Source organism: Temnothorax longispinosus, chromosome 2, assembly GCF_030848805.1.
Source record: "Temnothorax longispinosus isolate EJ_2023e chromosome 2, Tlon_JGU_v1, whole genome shotgun sequence".
Taxonomy (NCBI): domain Eukaryota; kingdom Metazoa; phylum Arthropoda; class Insecta; order Hymenoptera; family Formicidae; genus Temnothorax; species Temnothorax longispinosus.
This window is the reverse complement of record NC_092359.1, coordinates 14,247,730-14,264,470: the sequence shown is the minus strand read 5'-3', so window position 1 is coordinate 14,264,470 and position 16,741 is coordinate 14,247,730. Positions and strand designations below refer to the sequence as shown.

At 32.4% G+C, this 16,741-nt stretch overlaps 1 protein-coding gene across 1 annotated transcript; it reads right to left on the bottom strand.

The window, feature by feature from the left end:
- Nucleotides 1–1,162: 1,162 nt before the first annotated feature.
- On the bottom strand, nucleotides 1,163–14,777 carry LOC139808137 (UDP-glycosyltransferase UGT5-like). Its single transcript, XM_071769802.1, has 6 exons — nucleotides 14,431–14,777; nucleotides 11,067–11,303; nucleotides 9,458–9,871; nucleotides 6,014–6,236; nucleotides 1,902–2,121; nucleotides 1,163–1,645 (listed from the first exon to the last, which is right to left on the bottom strand). Exons 1-6 carry the CDS (start codon nucleotides 14,662–14,664, stop codon nucleotides 1,357–1,359), a joined length of 1,617 nt encoding a protein of 538 aa, XP_071625903.1. The 5' UTR covers nucleotides 14,665–14,777; the 3' UTR covers nucleotides 1,163–1,356.
- Between the last annotated feature and the right edge of the window lie 1,964 nt (nucleotides 14,778–16,741).

Below are 16,741 nucleotides of genomic sequence, written 5' to 3'. Positions count from 1 at the left end.
GCTAAACGGCTTTGCCAATGATACATTCCTGGGAGTCGAGAGTAATACTTGGGATGAGGCCCGAGCAAAGGCGAATGTCGCAGTGAGGGCAATGGTGGCTACGATGCGCAAGTTGGGCCTTAGGGTGGCCCCCCAGAAGACGCAGGCTGTGTTTTTCTACTACAAGTCTGCGGGAAAGCCGCCCGTGGCTCATATAGAAGTGGAAAGAACCCGTATCTCCGTGGGGGCCAGCATAAAAGTGCAGTACCTCCGGAACACCCCCTGCACAGAGATCCCAAGTTTAGGTCTCTGCTACATAGCCTGTGGAGGGGATCGGCTGTGGAGGGGATAGGATCGCGTCACGTGACGCTGACGCACACAAGCCAAGCGCCCCGTGTACATGTGCGCTCAGCGCTCGGCCAGCCTCGGTGAAGGCCTAATGGGCCCGGCGTCGGGGGTGATCCGGAAGTGGTAATAACAAGTTCCCGGACACCCTCTAAAGACGCAGAAACAGGCATTCTTGGGGTTTTAGTGGGTAGGCTGCGCGTGTCTTTGGACACGAGTGGAATCCCACACTCCCCTCGCTCCTCTCACCAGGAGGGCGAGAGGGTCTTCCCCCCTGACATCCGGGGGGCTACTGGCTGAAACCGGGCTTATAGCCCGGGATTCCAGTAGTAGAAGATTTCCCCAAGTTAAAAAAGAAAGGGGACCTTAAAGGGCGTTTTAAAGAGACGTACCCAACCCTAACCTCCAATTCATCCACTACCTTACTGTTTTCTCCTTTGGACCAACGGTTTAACGTCTCTTCCAAAAAACGGAGCCTAGTTTTTTCCGCATCTTGCACGGAGGGGCGCGGTTTTTTCGGAAAAAAACTTTTCCATGATTCATGGCTCTAGTGGACTCGAACCTGGTTCCTCAGATTACGAGTCTGGCGCTCTACCACTAGACCACACAGCCGCCCGTTTTTTTTAATTTTTTTTATTTTTAATATTTTTGGCTAAAAATTTACGTGTATATTCTTGAAATATAGTAGAATCAAGGTATGGGTCAAATTGACCCTGTGTGTTCTCTAAGGGTTAAAATAGTTATATTGGTGTAAATATATAATAAAAATTTTGCTAAAAAATAACACTTTATTTTAATTATTGCAGAAAAGTATTATAATTTACCAAATATACTTGAATATTTTTAATGTTTACCAGTATCTTTATTTATTTTAGCAATATATTTATTGTAATACAGCACACTATATTAATTACAATATGTGTGCAGCTGATACTACACGTTTTCTATATTTACACACATTAATTCTATCTTATTAGATTATATTTAACATTACATATAACTATACGAAATATCTGTTAATATTTCAACAACTTACGACTGTTTAGTCTTGCGCAATTTAGACACAATGCGACTATAATAAAAATTAATGAGTAACTTTATTGCAAAGAATATACTTAACAATATTATTAAAAGATTAAAAACAAGAAATACGTAGATATCAATCAGATTTTGAACCACCCAGCTCTGAGATCTCAGCGACGTTGCTAAACTTCTATTTGGATGACGGACGGTGTATTCAATGCTCCAAACAGCTAAATCTAATGGCGGTATTGGCCGATCCCGGAATTCGTTGGATAATCGTTTCATGTTTCTTGTATAACTGCACAAAATATTTTAATGATATAATAAAAACTTATATCTGAACTAAAAATATAACTGTATATGAGAAGACAAAGTAAAAACAAAAAAGTATAAAAATTCTGAAACATTATTCTTTTAACATAATTTTTATATAAATGTATACAACTAATGGATCTATGCTAATTTAAACATTATTGAATATAATTATATTGTATTACGTTTATTTATAAAATAATAATTGCTATAGATGTATTAAAATACTCGAAATATGATACCTTTTATTGTAAAGTATTTCTTCAATCGCGTGTAATACTGACTGCGTGGACAAAGTTTTAATATCCAAACGAATACCAACACCTTTAGCTACTATTATTGCTGCATTGGATTTTTGATCCGAAAAGACAGGTGTAACAATTATTGGTACACCTTCCCAAATAGCTTCTTGCGTGCCAAAGATACCACCATGCGCCCAGATTGCTTTAACATTTTTATGAGCTAAAAAAATATATATTATAATAAATTTTAATTCTCAACTATTATCATCTGACATTAATATATAAGCATTTCATTATCTATAAAAATCTCAGTTAAATAAATACAATGTACTTTTCAATAAATAAATGTTGTTATCTGTAAATTATTTTTAAATAATTTACAGATAATAGCAAAAAATAATATTTTTATTATAAAATTTTATTATACAAAGAAATTATAAAATTATTGTAACTTGGAAACTAGAATAATCTTGAGTGTAAAAAAACTTATGAAAGAAAATAAAATTGTTCAGGCACTAACGATTGGTGTTAAGCGGTTAGTAAAACAAAATAATTTTTTTTTTAATATCTGCAATATTTGAAAAAAAATATAACAAAGAGGAATAAGCTAAATATTTAAAATTATTCGGATAATTAGGATGATCCGGATGTTGAATGGAACAGAAATTAATTTAACTTATAATGTTCTGTAAATTTTTTAATTAAAAATTTTACTTTAACAGCGTAAATAGTGACACTCCAGGTTGAAGTGGTGATTTACTCCCTTGGATTGAATTTTCACTATAATCTCTTTAAGGAGAGTTTACTGTAAAGAGTCAATATGATTATTCTATTTAGAGTAAAATTTTACTCCAGAAAATTGTGAAAGTATGCAATAAAAATATAATACATTTAATATATGTATATATAATAATCTGTTGACATCAAATTATGTTAACGTATTTAAATTTTGATTTATTTTTGTAATTACAGTTAATAAGCCGAAAAGTGAATGGTTTAAAATAATTAATTATTTTTCTTAAATTTTCAATTCCCGCATTTAAAACGGTTTTATAGCTTTCCCGATTATTCGCATTTTAGAAGATATTTTGGATATTTGGGTATTTGAAAAACGGATCATAAATATTTTATGACGAATTGTTCAGAGTGTTCAGACATTCGAATATTCGGATATCCGGATAATCTCAGCGCCACTATATAGATAATTAAATAAATTCAATGTAAAAGAAACTAATTTTGCTTTTTCATAGAGGAAGCTTTGTTTTCATAAACTTTGTATATGGACCTTTAATCGCATATGAAGCTAGATCTAATCAACCAAATTTTAGAATTATATATGAAATAGGGGTAAAAAACACCAATGAAAAAATTGTTTTTTTTTTTTTTAGTTTTTGATGCCAATGTGTTCAGAATGTTCTAAAACGTCGGAAAATTGTTATTTTTAAAAATGTCCGTATGTGTGTATGTGCATGTGTGCCAAATTTACCGAAATTTCTATAACTCAAGAACTTATTAACCAAATCTTAAAGAATTATATATAAAATAGGGGCAGAAAAAACTGAAGAATATAATAGAATTAATAAAAATTGCTAATAATAAAAGGGTTACCGATTTCTATCTAAAAAAAATCTACATGATTATTCTAATTTCCGCAAATTTTGAGATATCGAACTTTTTTATCTTAAATAAAAATTTCTTTTTATGTGTTAAATATGATTTTTATTTTTAAAATAATTGCATTACTGGAAAGTGATTAAAATGTCTTGCAAAACTACGTGGAAAAGTCGCAAAAATACGATCCGATCGGAACTGTTACCTTTCTTAGATAGGTGTTACAGTTTGGGCACTGGACTTTCAGAAATCAATTTTTTTCTTGTAATTGCTAGAACTATTGATATATTTGATACGGAACTGTAGAACTATTGTAAAGCGAACTAGAACTCCGAAAAAATAATTGATTTTCATGATTTGGTGCGTGAACTTAGCGCACCATATTTTCAAATTCGATTTTTTTGTAATTAATCATCGGAACTATTTAAAATGCTTATCTAGAACTCTAGAACTATTCAAAAGAAAGTCAGAACTCTAAAAAAACTTTTAGATTTTTAGGTATGGTATGCCAAGTTCACAGGACCGGAATTACCGATTTTTGCTTAAAAAGTTACATGTGTACCTAAGTAATACTCCTAGTAGCACAGAGACGTCTAGAGACGTCATTAAAACGTCATTTAACGTCACTGTGCTACTGGAGACATGTATTTTTATATAGAGTATCATTAAAAGAAGGTTGGTATTGAATTTGGCGATAATCGGTAAAAAAGATTTTTCTTTATAAAATTTTGAATTTTTTAAGAAATGTTCGTGGTTGCTCTGACTTCCGCCAATCTTGAGATATCGAACTATTTATAATTCTATTATATTCTTCAGTCTTTTCTACCCCTATTTTATATATAATTCTTTAACATTTGCTTGATTATATCTAGTTTTATACGCGATCAAAGGTCCATATGCGGGCGGCAGTGTGCAGTGGTAGAGCGCCAGACTCGTAATCTGAGAAACCAGGTTCGAGTCCACTAGAGCCATAAAGCATGGAATGTTTTTCCGATAGCTGCGCCCCTCCGTGCAAGATAGGCTCTTGTGCGGAAAAAACTGGGCTCCGTCTTTCGGAAAGAGACGTTAAGCCGTTGGTCCAAAGGGTTAAAGTGAGAGAAGAAGAATAGTATTGGTAGTAGATTGCGAACCCTGCGGGGATATGCAATAATAAATTACGAATTTTACAGGAAATTTTACAGGTCCATATGCGAAGTTCATATATGGACCATATAGCCTGAACTCCCAAAGTCAACATCGATTTGACATTACGTCAATTGCAAAATCCCACTTGTGCTACTAAGCTGACTTTTTTTAATTTATAAAAAGATTTTTAAAATTTAAAAAAGTGTGCAAATTAGAAACTTGCACATTGCTACTTCAGCATTACAGATCGCTACCATTGCTTTTATTTTATTTTGCTCATAAAGCTTTCTCTATGAGAAACCCAAACTAATAAATACTAATAATTATGCAACAAATAAAATACCAGCTTTCTCATAGAGGATCGAGCTTTGTAAGCAAAATAAAATAGAAGCAATGGTAGCGATCTGTAATGATGAGAAAGCAATGTGCAAGTTTCTAATGTGTTTAAATTAATCTTTTAATTTATCTTTAAAATGAAATTTTTCTAATAAGTCATGCTAGAACTGTTTGATTAAGAAAATAATTGTATACACTGAGAAACCCATTTGATTGGAGTAACCAAATTTTGGTTGACACAATATAAGTTATTTGTTGTTACATGAGCAAACAAATACTTTTGTTGGAAGAACAAAATAATTTTGTTGCAAGAATATGTATGTGAAACCAAATATTTTGTTCAAAGAACAAAAGATCTAATTCGGCTACAATCAAATACGAATTATTTGTTTGAACAAACAAAATAAATTGTATTGTACAAAGAAAAATAATTTATTGGGCTACGAATTAACTACGAATTGCAACTATAAGAATAATTTTTGTTTTGGACAACACGAATTTAAATAATATTTGTTAAAGGAACAAAATACTTCCAACAAAAGAAGTTAGTTTCTCTAAACAACCTTATCATTTGCAGAAATCAATTGATTTAATTCAACAAAACAAAATTCGCCAACAAACAAATTTTGGTTTTAGCAACTAATTTGGTTTCTCACTGTATGGGTTTGTATAAAAGTCTACTGTAATATTTTTTATATCATGAAACACTGGAATACCGATTTTAATATAATTTGAATTGGAAGTACATGAAAGTACTTAAATGATCTGTCAACTATAAATTTTATTTTGCTTAAAGTTATTTAAGAAAACATGTCACAATAATATCTAAAAATTGCATATTATAGACTAATATTCCAATTGTTAAAAAAAAGTCTAAAGTCACAAACTTAAATATAAAAATTTGTTAAAAAATGTATAAATTAATGGATAAAATTAAATAAATATTATATAAAAATGTATATTGAGTTTCATGTTTTTCATGTATTTTTGTATGAGTTTTATGTACTTTTTGTATGTTTTTTAAGAATCGAAAAACGTACACAGAACTTCTTTTTGCGGAATCCACTTCATAATCATTATATTGTTCGGTACTTGAAATGGTAATTTAATATCTAACTTCCAAAGCACTCGTTGCTTCAATTTTGACAGAGCCAGTATAACGGCTTTAGCCTTGTCTATGCCGACACCTTTCCATTCTACGTTTGATCCTAACGATATTACGATGGCTCCGTTCTTTGCTTCGTCAAGAAATACGCGCATGTTCTGCGAGATAATAAAAATAAAAAACATTTTAATAATATACAAAAATATATATCTTAATTCCAAAATAACCAATTAAAAGTAATTGATATGTACATTTACAAAACAGATTATTTTAAGCAAAAAACAAATATCAAATTTATTTTAATAAAACTCGTACGATATTCTTTTATATATAAGTTGTCTTTTATAATTTATTAAATAAATTATAGAATTTTATTGTTAAAATATTATTGATTTCTTAAATTTAGCAATATATCGCGCAATATTTGTACAAGATACGTACATAAGGTCGGAACTATATATATAAATTTAAATCATGAATATCAATCAAATTTTTTTAATCTAAAAAAGCTTGCTATTTATAGTAGGGGAGATCGGGGCAAAGTCGTCACCGGGGCAGAGTCGTCATTGCAATTATCTCGAAATCTGTATGTTGTATGAACTCACCATTAATACTGTAAACGCGGCTTATGGTGTCCACGTGACCAACAGAGTTTAGTGAGGTTGTGTGCCATGTTGTAATTCTTATCGAGGCAAACGTGTTTTCGGAGGTCTCTCTCAAAAGTAAAATTGGTAATTGTGTACATGGAGGGGGTTACCTTGGATGACCTTGATATTTTAGTATGTTGTCAAGGTCACCCTCCTGAGTGACCTTCAGAAGGTTTCAGCGCTTGTTGTTTATTCAAAAGTTATTAACAAAAAAAATTTGAGAAATGTAACAGATATTTTGAGTATTAAAAGACATAAATGACTAATATATATGTCAAAATAGTAGTACGTTCATTAATTAGCATATTCATTAATGGGTTTATAACTTTCCAGACTTGAAAAGCCTACGCATGTACTTTGAAGGCACACTATGTGTCTAGTTTAACAATAGTGTAGCCCCCCGCAGGGTGGCGGAACCTACTACCTCCACGCATACACTTTTAGGTCAGTAAAATTAGCTTGAAAAACACCGAATATCTACAAAACGGATTGAAAAACCAATTTTTTGAGGATGAGTAGAAGGTCATAGAAGATGCCCAAATTCACAAAGTTCCAACAAAATTTCCCTGTGCGTTGGCGGCCATCTTGAAAATAGGGGTAAGTTTACATATCTCGGCTTTTATTGGTCAGATTTTGTTTTGTTTTGTAGGGAAAAATATTTGCAACAACTTTTGTTTAAAAAATTGTTTAATAGCTATCAAAGAAAAAAGTTACAACAAAAAAAATTTCGTTAATTTGAACATCTTTATTGACAATTATTTTTTTCCTTATTGGTTTTATAAAAAAAATGTTTAAATAAAACTCTTGTAGAGCACTCAATTCTCTACAATTTTCATATATACGCTTTTGCGGTGACTCAACAAATACCAGAGATAGAGGGCGCCAAAGATATTTGTTTGAGTCACCGCAAAAGCGAATATACAAAAATTCTAGAGAACTGAATCCTCTACACACACACACACACACAAGTTATTTGAAAATTTTTTTGATAAAACCAACAGGGGGCAATATAATTGTCAATAAAAATGTTCAAATTGACGGCACTTTTTTGGTTGTAACTTTTTTCCTTGACAGCTATTAAAAATTGTTTCAAACAAAATGCAAATATTTTTCCCTACAAAACTAAAAAAAAATTTACCAATAGGAGCCGAGATATTCAAACTTACCCTTATTTTCAAGATAGCCGCCGACGCACAGAAAAATTTTGTTGGAACTTTGTGAATTCGGACATCTCCTATAACCCTCCTACTCACCCTCAAAAAATTAGCTTGTCAATCCGTTTTGCCATTTTCAGACCTAATTTTACTGGCCTATTTTCACGCGAGACGAGTTGTCACATGAGTTTGTGGCGTGCTTTACGAGCTCGTTTATATACATATATACATAATAAAACATTATATATTCTCTATTAATTTCTTAAATACACATATTTTATGTCATCTAGTAATACATAAAATGAGTCCCCTTCAATTTTTTTTATTGTATATCGCCACAAATATTTACACCAATGATTGACTAACTTATCTTGTTTAATATCACCTTTACTTAAACGAGCTCGTAAAGCACGCCACGAACCCATGTGACCGCAGGGGAGCAGAACCTACTGCTTCCACGCATACACTTTCCACGCGAAACGAGGTGCCACATTTCTCAAATTTTTTTTTGTTAATAACTTTTGAATAAACAACGAGCGCGGGCTGAAACCTTCTGAAGGCACACTCAGGAGGGTGACAATAAACTAAAATATCAAGGTCATCCAAGATGACCCCCTCCATGTACACAATTACCGTAAAATTTTTTGCGCGTCGAAAATTTGTAATATCTTAAATATTATTGTGTTTAAATCTCAAAGTAAGTAATTCTAAAGAGTAATGCATGCTGAACACGAATCCAGCAAAGTTTTTTTATTTTTATTGATTTCTAATATTTTATGCGCGACCAAACTTGAAACTTGTGTCCGGGGCAAAGTCGACAGCAAGCCGTATTATGGAGGCTTCCGGCGAAAATTAAAATCAAAGAAGCAGCAGTGGTCGGATTCCGGCGAGGACTTTGATAATATGTGCTGCGTGTGCTCAGAAATGACAGAATAGAGTTGACGAGAAACGTGCGAGCGTAGGCCACATAAGTGTGTGCGCTTTTCTTGTATAGTAGTTATTTCCGCCATCGTGTTTTTAATTAATGTTTCCATTTTTCTATTAAAAAATAATTAATAAAATGTATTCTATCATTTTTCATATAATTGGAATTATGAATTTTTATTTAAAATTCAGTCCGAGACTGGAGTGACGACTCCGCCCCGGTAATTTTGACATTTCAATTTTTGCACGTTTGTCGTTTTCATTCTGTATCAATTAAACAAAGCGACGAAGACCAAAAATGTCCGTATAAATTTTGTATTCAAGGGTTCACTCTTTAACGGTATACCATATTTTACTAAAATTATTCGTTATGTAGTTAAAAATCGGCATAAAAAGAATAGTAACGACTTCGCCCCGGTCTTCCTTATTTCTTTATTATTCTGAATAGAAGAATTTAAATATCTATGCAATATAAGAAAAAGAATGATAAGTCCGATTTTGAGAAACTTTGGGTTTTGAGAGAATAAAATATTTTAATCACAACTTCATTAACATTCTATTTCCATAGTAGGTACGCACAGTTTGCTTGCTAATATTTTTATTGCAATTTTTGTTAAATTGTGTTTCTCAAATAAAAAGAACAGTTACTTTTACCTCGGGATACGTTACGACTTTGTCTCCGGGAATCGGTTTTATGGCCTGGACATGAAATCCTCCAATTTCCAAAGCATTCGGCGGCAATGGGATTGCAGGCTCAAACGCAGAGTGACTATTAATTAGTACTATATTAATTCTGTCTTTTTCTATTTCATGTAGTGGCCTGATTGCATGGCCTACGTATTCTTCAGCAAGCCGTTGAACGATAGGTAAGAAATAATAGTATCGTATGAAATCGTCGGCGATAAAATACACAGTATTCCACGTCTTCTGCCATAGGCCTACAGGTTTTGCAATACCCGAACTTGTATAAGGTCGAACAGTCGGATAACTTGAACCGGTATAATCCTTAATCCAAGGTGCAGTGCCGGACGGAATAAGGCCCACTACGGGTGGCTTACCCTTAGCAACCTGTAAAGAATACTTACAGAGTGACAAAAGCAAAGTTGCTAAAAATAAATAACTGCTATATCGTAATAAATAAATATAATCAAATTAATCAAAGGTTATTCTGCAGAAGAAACCCACCATTCTTATTAACACATTGTACAAAATACAATAAAAACAACAAATACACATAAATATTAAAAATATAACTCTGTATACTATTTTAAAAAACGATTATTTTGGCTGGTTGCATAACTCAATATATATATGTTTGAAAAATATGGGCACCCATATAACAGAGATTTATTTCAAATTCTCCGAAGACATAGCTACGATTAAAAAATGTCTTAATTATTCTGCAAGTTATTCAGATAATAATCATCACCTCAAAAATATACTGTTGCATCGAAATCTATTGTAATCTACGCTGCAAAAATCTATTTTTTAAATAGTCATCAGCAGTACATATTGTTTCAGTTGAGTACGAAAATCAATCAATAAGTGAAGATTGATCACTCGAACAACGCGCGCACAAGCTAACATTTATTAATAATAGCAGAGATTTATAAAAGCCATCGCTTTTTGAAAAAGTGTTGCGATTAATTCTGCAACTATTATATTTCCTTGTATCTTATTTTTATTTAAAATTGATATTATTGCAATAATATTTTCAACACTGTTATTTGTAAGAGTGCGAAAGTGCCGAGCTTCTTATACAGTTTGCGGAGGATCTCTAGACATTCTACCACTAAACAACTGCAATTAATCCTTGGCCCATTTTTATAATATTTATTTTTACAAGTTTACATATTCCTTTTTCGTTACGTACTAATAAAAATAACTTTTTTTTTCTACACTGTATAGTGTTTAATTCATTTCATTCTGTATATTTATATTACAAAATATATAGTTTTATAACTTCGATTACTCTTTATATGTAGAGAAAGTGCCACGAGACTTCCTCACGTTCTGACATTTTCTCGTATTTTATGTATTACAAAAGCCTAATAAGAACCACCATTTATTTCAGTATCTATCCATTTTCAAGGAATAAATGTAAATAATTATTATTATCGCTGACTTAAATAACGATTGCACATTTTCAAGGCTGTGCAGTATTACGCAAACAAAATTTTACTTACAAAGTTGCTCAGTCGCTTGCAATTTAAAAATGTGCTGAATAATTACAAATTACTATATATACATCACTTATCTTTACCTCCCACAATCCATAGAAACAATGATGTAGAGTAATGTCCGACACTATAACGTCAAACTCGACAGTTTTGACCATTTCTAAAAGATTTCTCGCTGCTTTGGTTTTTGTCATTTTGTCACATTTTATGATGCCCCACAGATATGTAGCGTATGACATATAAAATTCGTTGAAATGTGCCCACTGATCCGGGCTATAATCCATGTATTCAGGAGAAGGAGCCATCGCATCTTCAAAAATCTGAAAATATTCATGTAAATTTGAAAAGTATTTTTTATCCTCTTCTAAAAAGGACATGTCATCGATATTCGAATCTATCCAAATATTGTTGTCGCTTTTCCGCGATCGGTTTTCTTGTTGCGCTTACTTCATGAGCGGCTGCATGGCATATTTTGACAGTTGTGTGGTTAATAGTGTAAAGGCTCCCGCACAATCAAAAATATCTTTCTCATAGAAGAAGCTTTGTGACGGTGAAAAAATTTTTTTTTTGAGATTTTGATGGAAATAGGTTTAGAATGTTCCAAAATGTCGAGAAATCAAATTAGTAAAAAATGTCAGAAAGTATGAACGCGCGCACGCGCGCGCGCGCGCGTGTGTGTGTGTGTGTGTGTGTGTGTGTGTGCGCGCGTGTGCGTGCGTGTGCGTGTGCGTGTGCGTGTGTGTGTGTGTGTGTGTGTGTGTGTGTGTGTGTGTGTGTGTGTGTGCGTGTGCGTGCGCGTGCGCGTGCGCGTGCGCGTGCGTGTGCGTGTGCGTGTGTGTGTGTGTGTGTGTGTGTGTGTGTGTGTGTGTGTGTGTGTGTGTGTGTACTGATTTTTTGTACGCGCATCTACTTCTATTTTTTAGATACCGGGTTGAAATTTTGCACACAATTAGAGTATCATAGAAAGTATGTTCTCCTCTAATTTTATTAATATCTGTCGACCGGTATGGATTTTAAGGGGATTTTTATTTTTTAGAAAAGTGTTTTACGCTGTAGCTTTCTCAATATTTGAGATATCGATCTATTTCTAATTTTATTATATTCTTCAGTTTTTTCTACCCCTGTTTCATATATAATTCTTTCAGATTTGGTTGATTAAATCCATTTTTATATGCAATTAAATGTCAATAATTTTTTTAGAAATATGTGTGGCAAATTTTGAAATATCGGGCTATTTATAGTTTTATTATATTCTTGGTTTAATTGTCTAGATCGGATCATGATCTAAGATCGGTATGATTCAAGCAATTAAGTCAAGATCGGGGCATGATTCAGACAATTAAGCCAAGATCGGGGCATGATCTAAACAATTATTCCAAGATCGGGGCATGATCCGGACAATTAAGCCAAGATCAAGGGACGATCCAGACAATTAAGCCAAGATCGGGACATAATCCAGACAATTAAGCCAAGATTTGGGCATGATCCAGACAATTAAGCCAAGATCGGGGCATAATTTGAGTCAAGATCGGGAGACAAACCAGACAATTACACAGTAAAAAATAAAATGTTAATCGTAACATTTTTCAAATGTCCCAGAAAGTCCACTCTAAATTTTGAGTTAAAATAACTCATTCATCGTGTGTTACTTGTTGACAAATTAGAAATGTTAATTTATTGACACTATATTTTACATTTATATTTGTTCTTTTAACTTTAAGTATAATGTAAAAATAACTTGTAAAAAATGTCGATATAACATATTTGAATAAACGATAGTCTTTCAACTTAAGAGAAATGTTGTTTTGAACATTTGATTGTAGTAAATTTGATTATTTTGTATGTCAAAGTTTACGATTATTTGAAGATTCACTTTAACTTTTGTTTATGTTAAAATAACTTTAAGGCGTGTTGATTTTTTGAAATAATTATGTTAAAAGAACTCAAAATAATATTCAATTTCTAAATGACATACATAAAGTGTTAAATTATTACGTTGACATTAATATAACACATGAAAATGTTATGAAAATAATAACATAGCTGTTGTATGTTAATTTTACATTGAAATAATAGTCAAATCTTGGTAACACAAGAAAATTTTAACATTTGGACGCACGATTTTTTACTGTGTAAGCCAAGATCGGGGCATGATCTAGACAATTAAGCCATGATCGGGGCACGATCCGTACTTATAATACCAAATTTATAGCAGTCACTAATTTTGGTATTAGAAAAATAATTTCGGAAGCAATTACATCACATCATCTTAAAGATATGTTAAATTTAAAAAGAATAAAATTTAAGCTTTACTTAATTAAAGAATAACTACAACTTTATCTAATACTTGTCAAGTTTTATAAATTCTTAACACATTTATACTTCTTTGAATGTTCAAGACGCTTGTCGTCACCTTAGCAGCAACAGTGTTTTGTTTACAGATTTTAATCGAATAAATTCATTGAACGTTCTTAATAAAAAGACAGGATGCATCAAGAACTAATCAACCAAATCTTAAAGAATTATATATGAAATACGGGTAGAAAAGACTTAAAAATATAATAAAATTAGAAAAATTGCGCCAAACCAGTCGCAATTTATTCAATTCTAAATCTGTTATATTCTTCAGTCTTATATTCTCAAGTCCATATATGAACCATGTAGCCTGAACTACTCAAGTCAACATCGATTTAACATTGTGTCGATTGTAGAACTTTATTTGTGCCACTAATTTATTATTTCATAATTTTAGTAATAAAATCACTTTTTATATATTTAAAAAGTTATTTTAAAGTAGAAATAAAAAACTAATGTATAAATAAAAAAAATGGAACGAAATGGAAAAATTAAGAAATATCCGCAATTAGTAGGGATCATTTTAATAAAAACATTAATTATTTAAGTGATTTTTGTAAAAGTATACCAAATATTAGTCGCAATAAAGCTTATCACAATAAAAAAATGTGCAAGTAGAAACTTGCACATTGTTTTCTCATAGTTTTTAAGTGTGCAAGTAGAAACTTGCACATTGCTTCCTCATAATTTTTAAGTATACTAATTATAAATTTTAACATTATTTTCTCACAATTTTTAATTATGCAAATTATAAATTTGCACGTTGCTTAATTAACATTTTATTTTACTCATAAAGTTTCCTCTGTGAGGAAGCCAAATTAAGAATATCTACTAATAATTATACATAAAAAAATAGGCTTCCTCATAAGAGGAAGCTTTATGAGCGAAATAAAATGTTGATTAAGCAACGTGCAAATTTATAATTTGCATACTTGAAAATTGTGAGAAAGTAATGTTCAAATTTATAATTTGTACACTTAAAAATTATGAGGAAGCAATGTGCAAGTTTCTACTTGCACACTATTTATTTTACAAATAGGTAATAATCAATTTATATTCCGAATGTCTTCGAGTCTTGTAATATCTACTTACGGCGTACGTCAAGTTTTCCGCTAGTTTACCCTCGATCTTAGTCTCGAGTATGCTCACTGTGTGTACATGATGGCCTTCGCGAAGCAGTCCTTTAACCAAATGCTCCGTCCAGATGTGATGACTGATCGATGGGAGAGCTTGTATCAGTAAAACTGACAATGGTTTCGATACTGTCACAAAACCAATTAAAATACAACAAACAAAATAAAACAATAAGATAAAAGAACTTGACATTGTTGAAACAAATGCGCAAAACTCTTATGTGGTCTTTCGATCAGATCCTAAGACCGAAAGCGCAATAATATGTCTTCCTAATGTGCATTCTAAGTATTGTGCTTCTCCTTATTCCTTACTTCAGGCTAATAGCTTCAAACTGATAAAAGCTTATCGTTACTAGTATGTAACAGACTGATAATATTGACATGACGATATTTTCTTACAAGGAAACAAATCTAAAAGTTTTGTTCTTTTCTCGATTTTAATTATTTTTGGATATATTGTTATAATATTGATAAGATTTACTTACAAAGAAACCTCGCAAATCTGAAAATTTTAATTTTTATGAAACTTTACATGTAGGGAGAGTAAATAGATAAATTTAGAAATTTTTAATTGCGGTCTAAAAATAATTTTAAGGAGTGAAATTACCCCTCATATGTAAAGTGGCTTTTTGCTATTCTTCAAAAGTATTCAAGATATCAAAAAATAATTTATACAAAAGTTTTATAATAAAAACACTTCTATAAATATATTAATCACATTAATAATATTTTTCAAAAAAATTATTTTAAATACGTGTCTTTTATTTTTTCGTCTAGAGAACAATATATAATAAAAGCTCATCAAAATCGGAGACGGACACTTCGGACCCTTTCTTTGTACGATAGAATTTTAGTGTAGTCTATTTAGCAAATGCAAATAGTGTACATTTCTATTGTGTACGACACTGCATGATAATAAAGGTAAAAATAACGATATTGATAATTTTGAGATAGTTTCTATAATACTTTTTATAAGTAAAAATTGATACTTTTTACTTATAAAAAGTATTATAGAAACTATCTCAAAATTATCAATATGACGAGTATGCATTATAAGTATATATTATACATAAAAATTTTAAATATATTACATATATTTGTATAACACATTATTACAAATTAGAGCACAAAAATTAGAGTTTATAATAAATTATAATATTATATATAGATTCGGCATTCTGCGCATGCGCAAGATGGTCAACTAACAAAATTCTCTCCAAAACGCTGGCGACTTTATACTATTTACCAACAACATGTAAATACTTTAACGCTAACGACTTTGTCAGCCAAAAATTCGCTCTAGCAGAGCGAGAAACTGGCGATATAAGAAGCCCAGCGACAAGATTCTGAAGAGTAATGCATGCTGAACACGAATCCAATGAAATTTTTTTATTTTTGTTGATTTCTAATATTTCATGAGCGATCAAACTTAAAATCTATGTTCGGGACGAAGTCGTCACCAAGCCGCAAGCCATATCATGGAGACTTCGGACGAAAATCAAAGTCAAAGAAGCAGCAGTGGTCGGATGCCGGCGAGGACTTGGATAATATGTGCTGCGTGTGCTCAAAGATGACAGAATAGAGCTGACGAGAAACAGTGCATTTCGTGCAAGCGTAGGTGTTCGGAAAAGGCGGCTTGGCCGCGAGGGATCACACCGAGAATCGCTCGCGCCAATTACGAGCGCGCGCTCGCCTGCGTGACGCGTCGCGCTGACGGGCCCCGCTCCGCGAATCGCGCGGCTTGAAAGTCGGCTAACAACCGCACGAGGCAAACGGATGGAGCCTTCGAATACAAACAAACAACTTGTCCTCCGACTTTCTAGAAGATTCGCCACCGCCTTTGTCTTAGACAGAATTGTTGTTGATCACGGGCAGAATCTTCTGGAAAGTCGGAGACTATAAATAACGCACGCACGGCCGGACCCGCACTCATATCGCACGTAGTTTTCGCTGTGTAACTGTATCACGCTTTAACTCCGATTTTCGCGGAATTTCGAGCTCGCGCACTTCTGCTTAGTTATTATTTTTCGGCTTGCACTTTGTACACTGCACTTGTGAAAAATACACGTCCTTTCTTGCAAATTGCTTTCTAACTCGCTTTCGTGCTTCTTTCTGCCTTTCCCAAACGACAAAATTCGGCAAGTGCTACTTCGCACAGTAGGGCACATAAGTGTGTGCGCTTTTTTGTAATTATTTTTCGCCATCGTGTTTTTAATTAATGTTTCCAATTTTTTATTAAAAAATAATTAATAAAATGTATCTTATCATTT

Excerpts from the sequence above, each read along its gene's own strand:
- LOC139808137 (XM_071769802.1), bottom strand. The coding sequence starts at position 14,664 with ATGTCAAGTTCTTTTATCTTATTGTTTTATTTTGTTTGTTGTATTTTA. Across the intron at positions 9,872-11,066 it reads GTTTCTATGGATTGTGGGAG|GTTGCTAAGGGTAAGCCACC; the intron begins GTAAAGATAAGT and ends TATTCTTTACAG. Across the intron at positions 6,237-9,457 it reads AAGTCGTAACGTATCCCGAG|AACATGCGCGTATTTCTTGA; the intron begins GTAAAAGTAACT and ends ATTATCTCGCAG.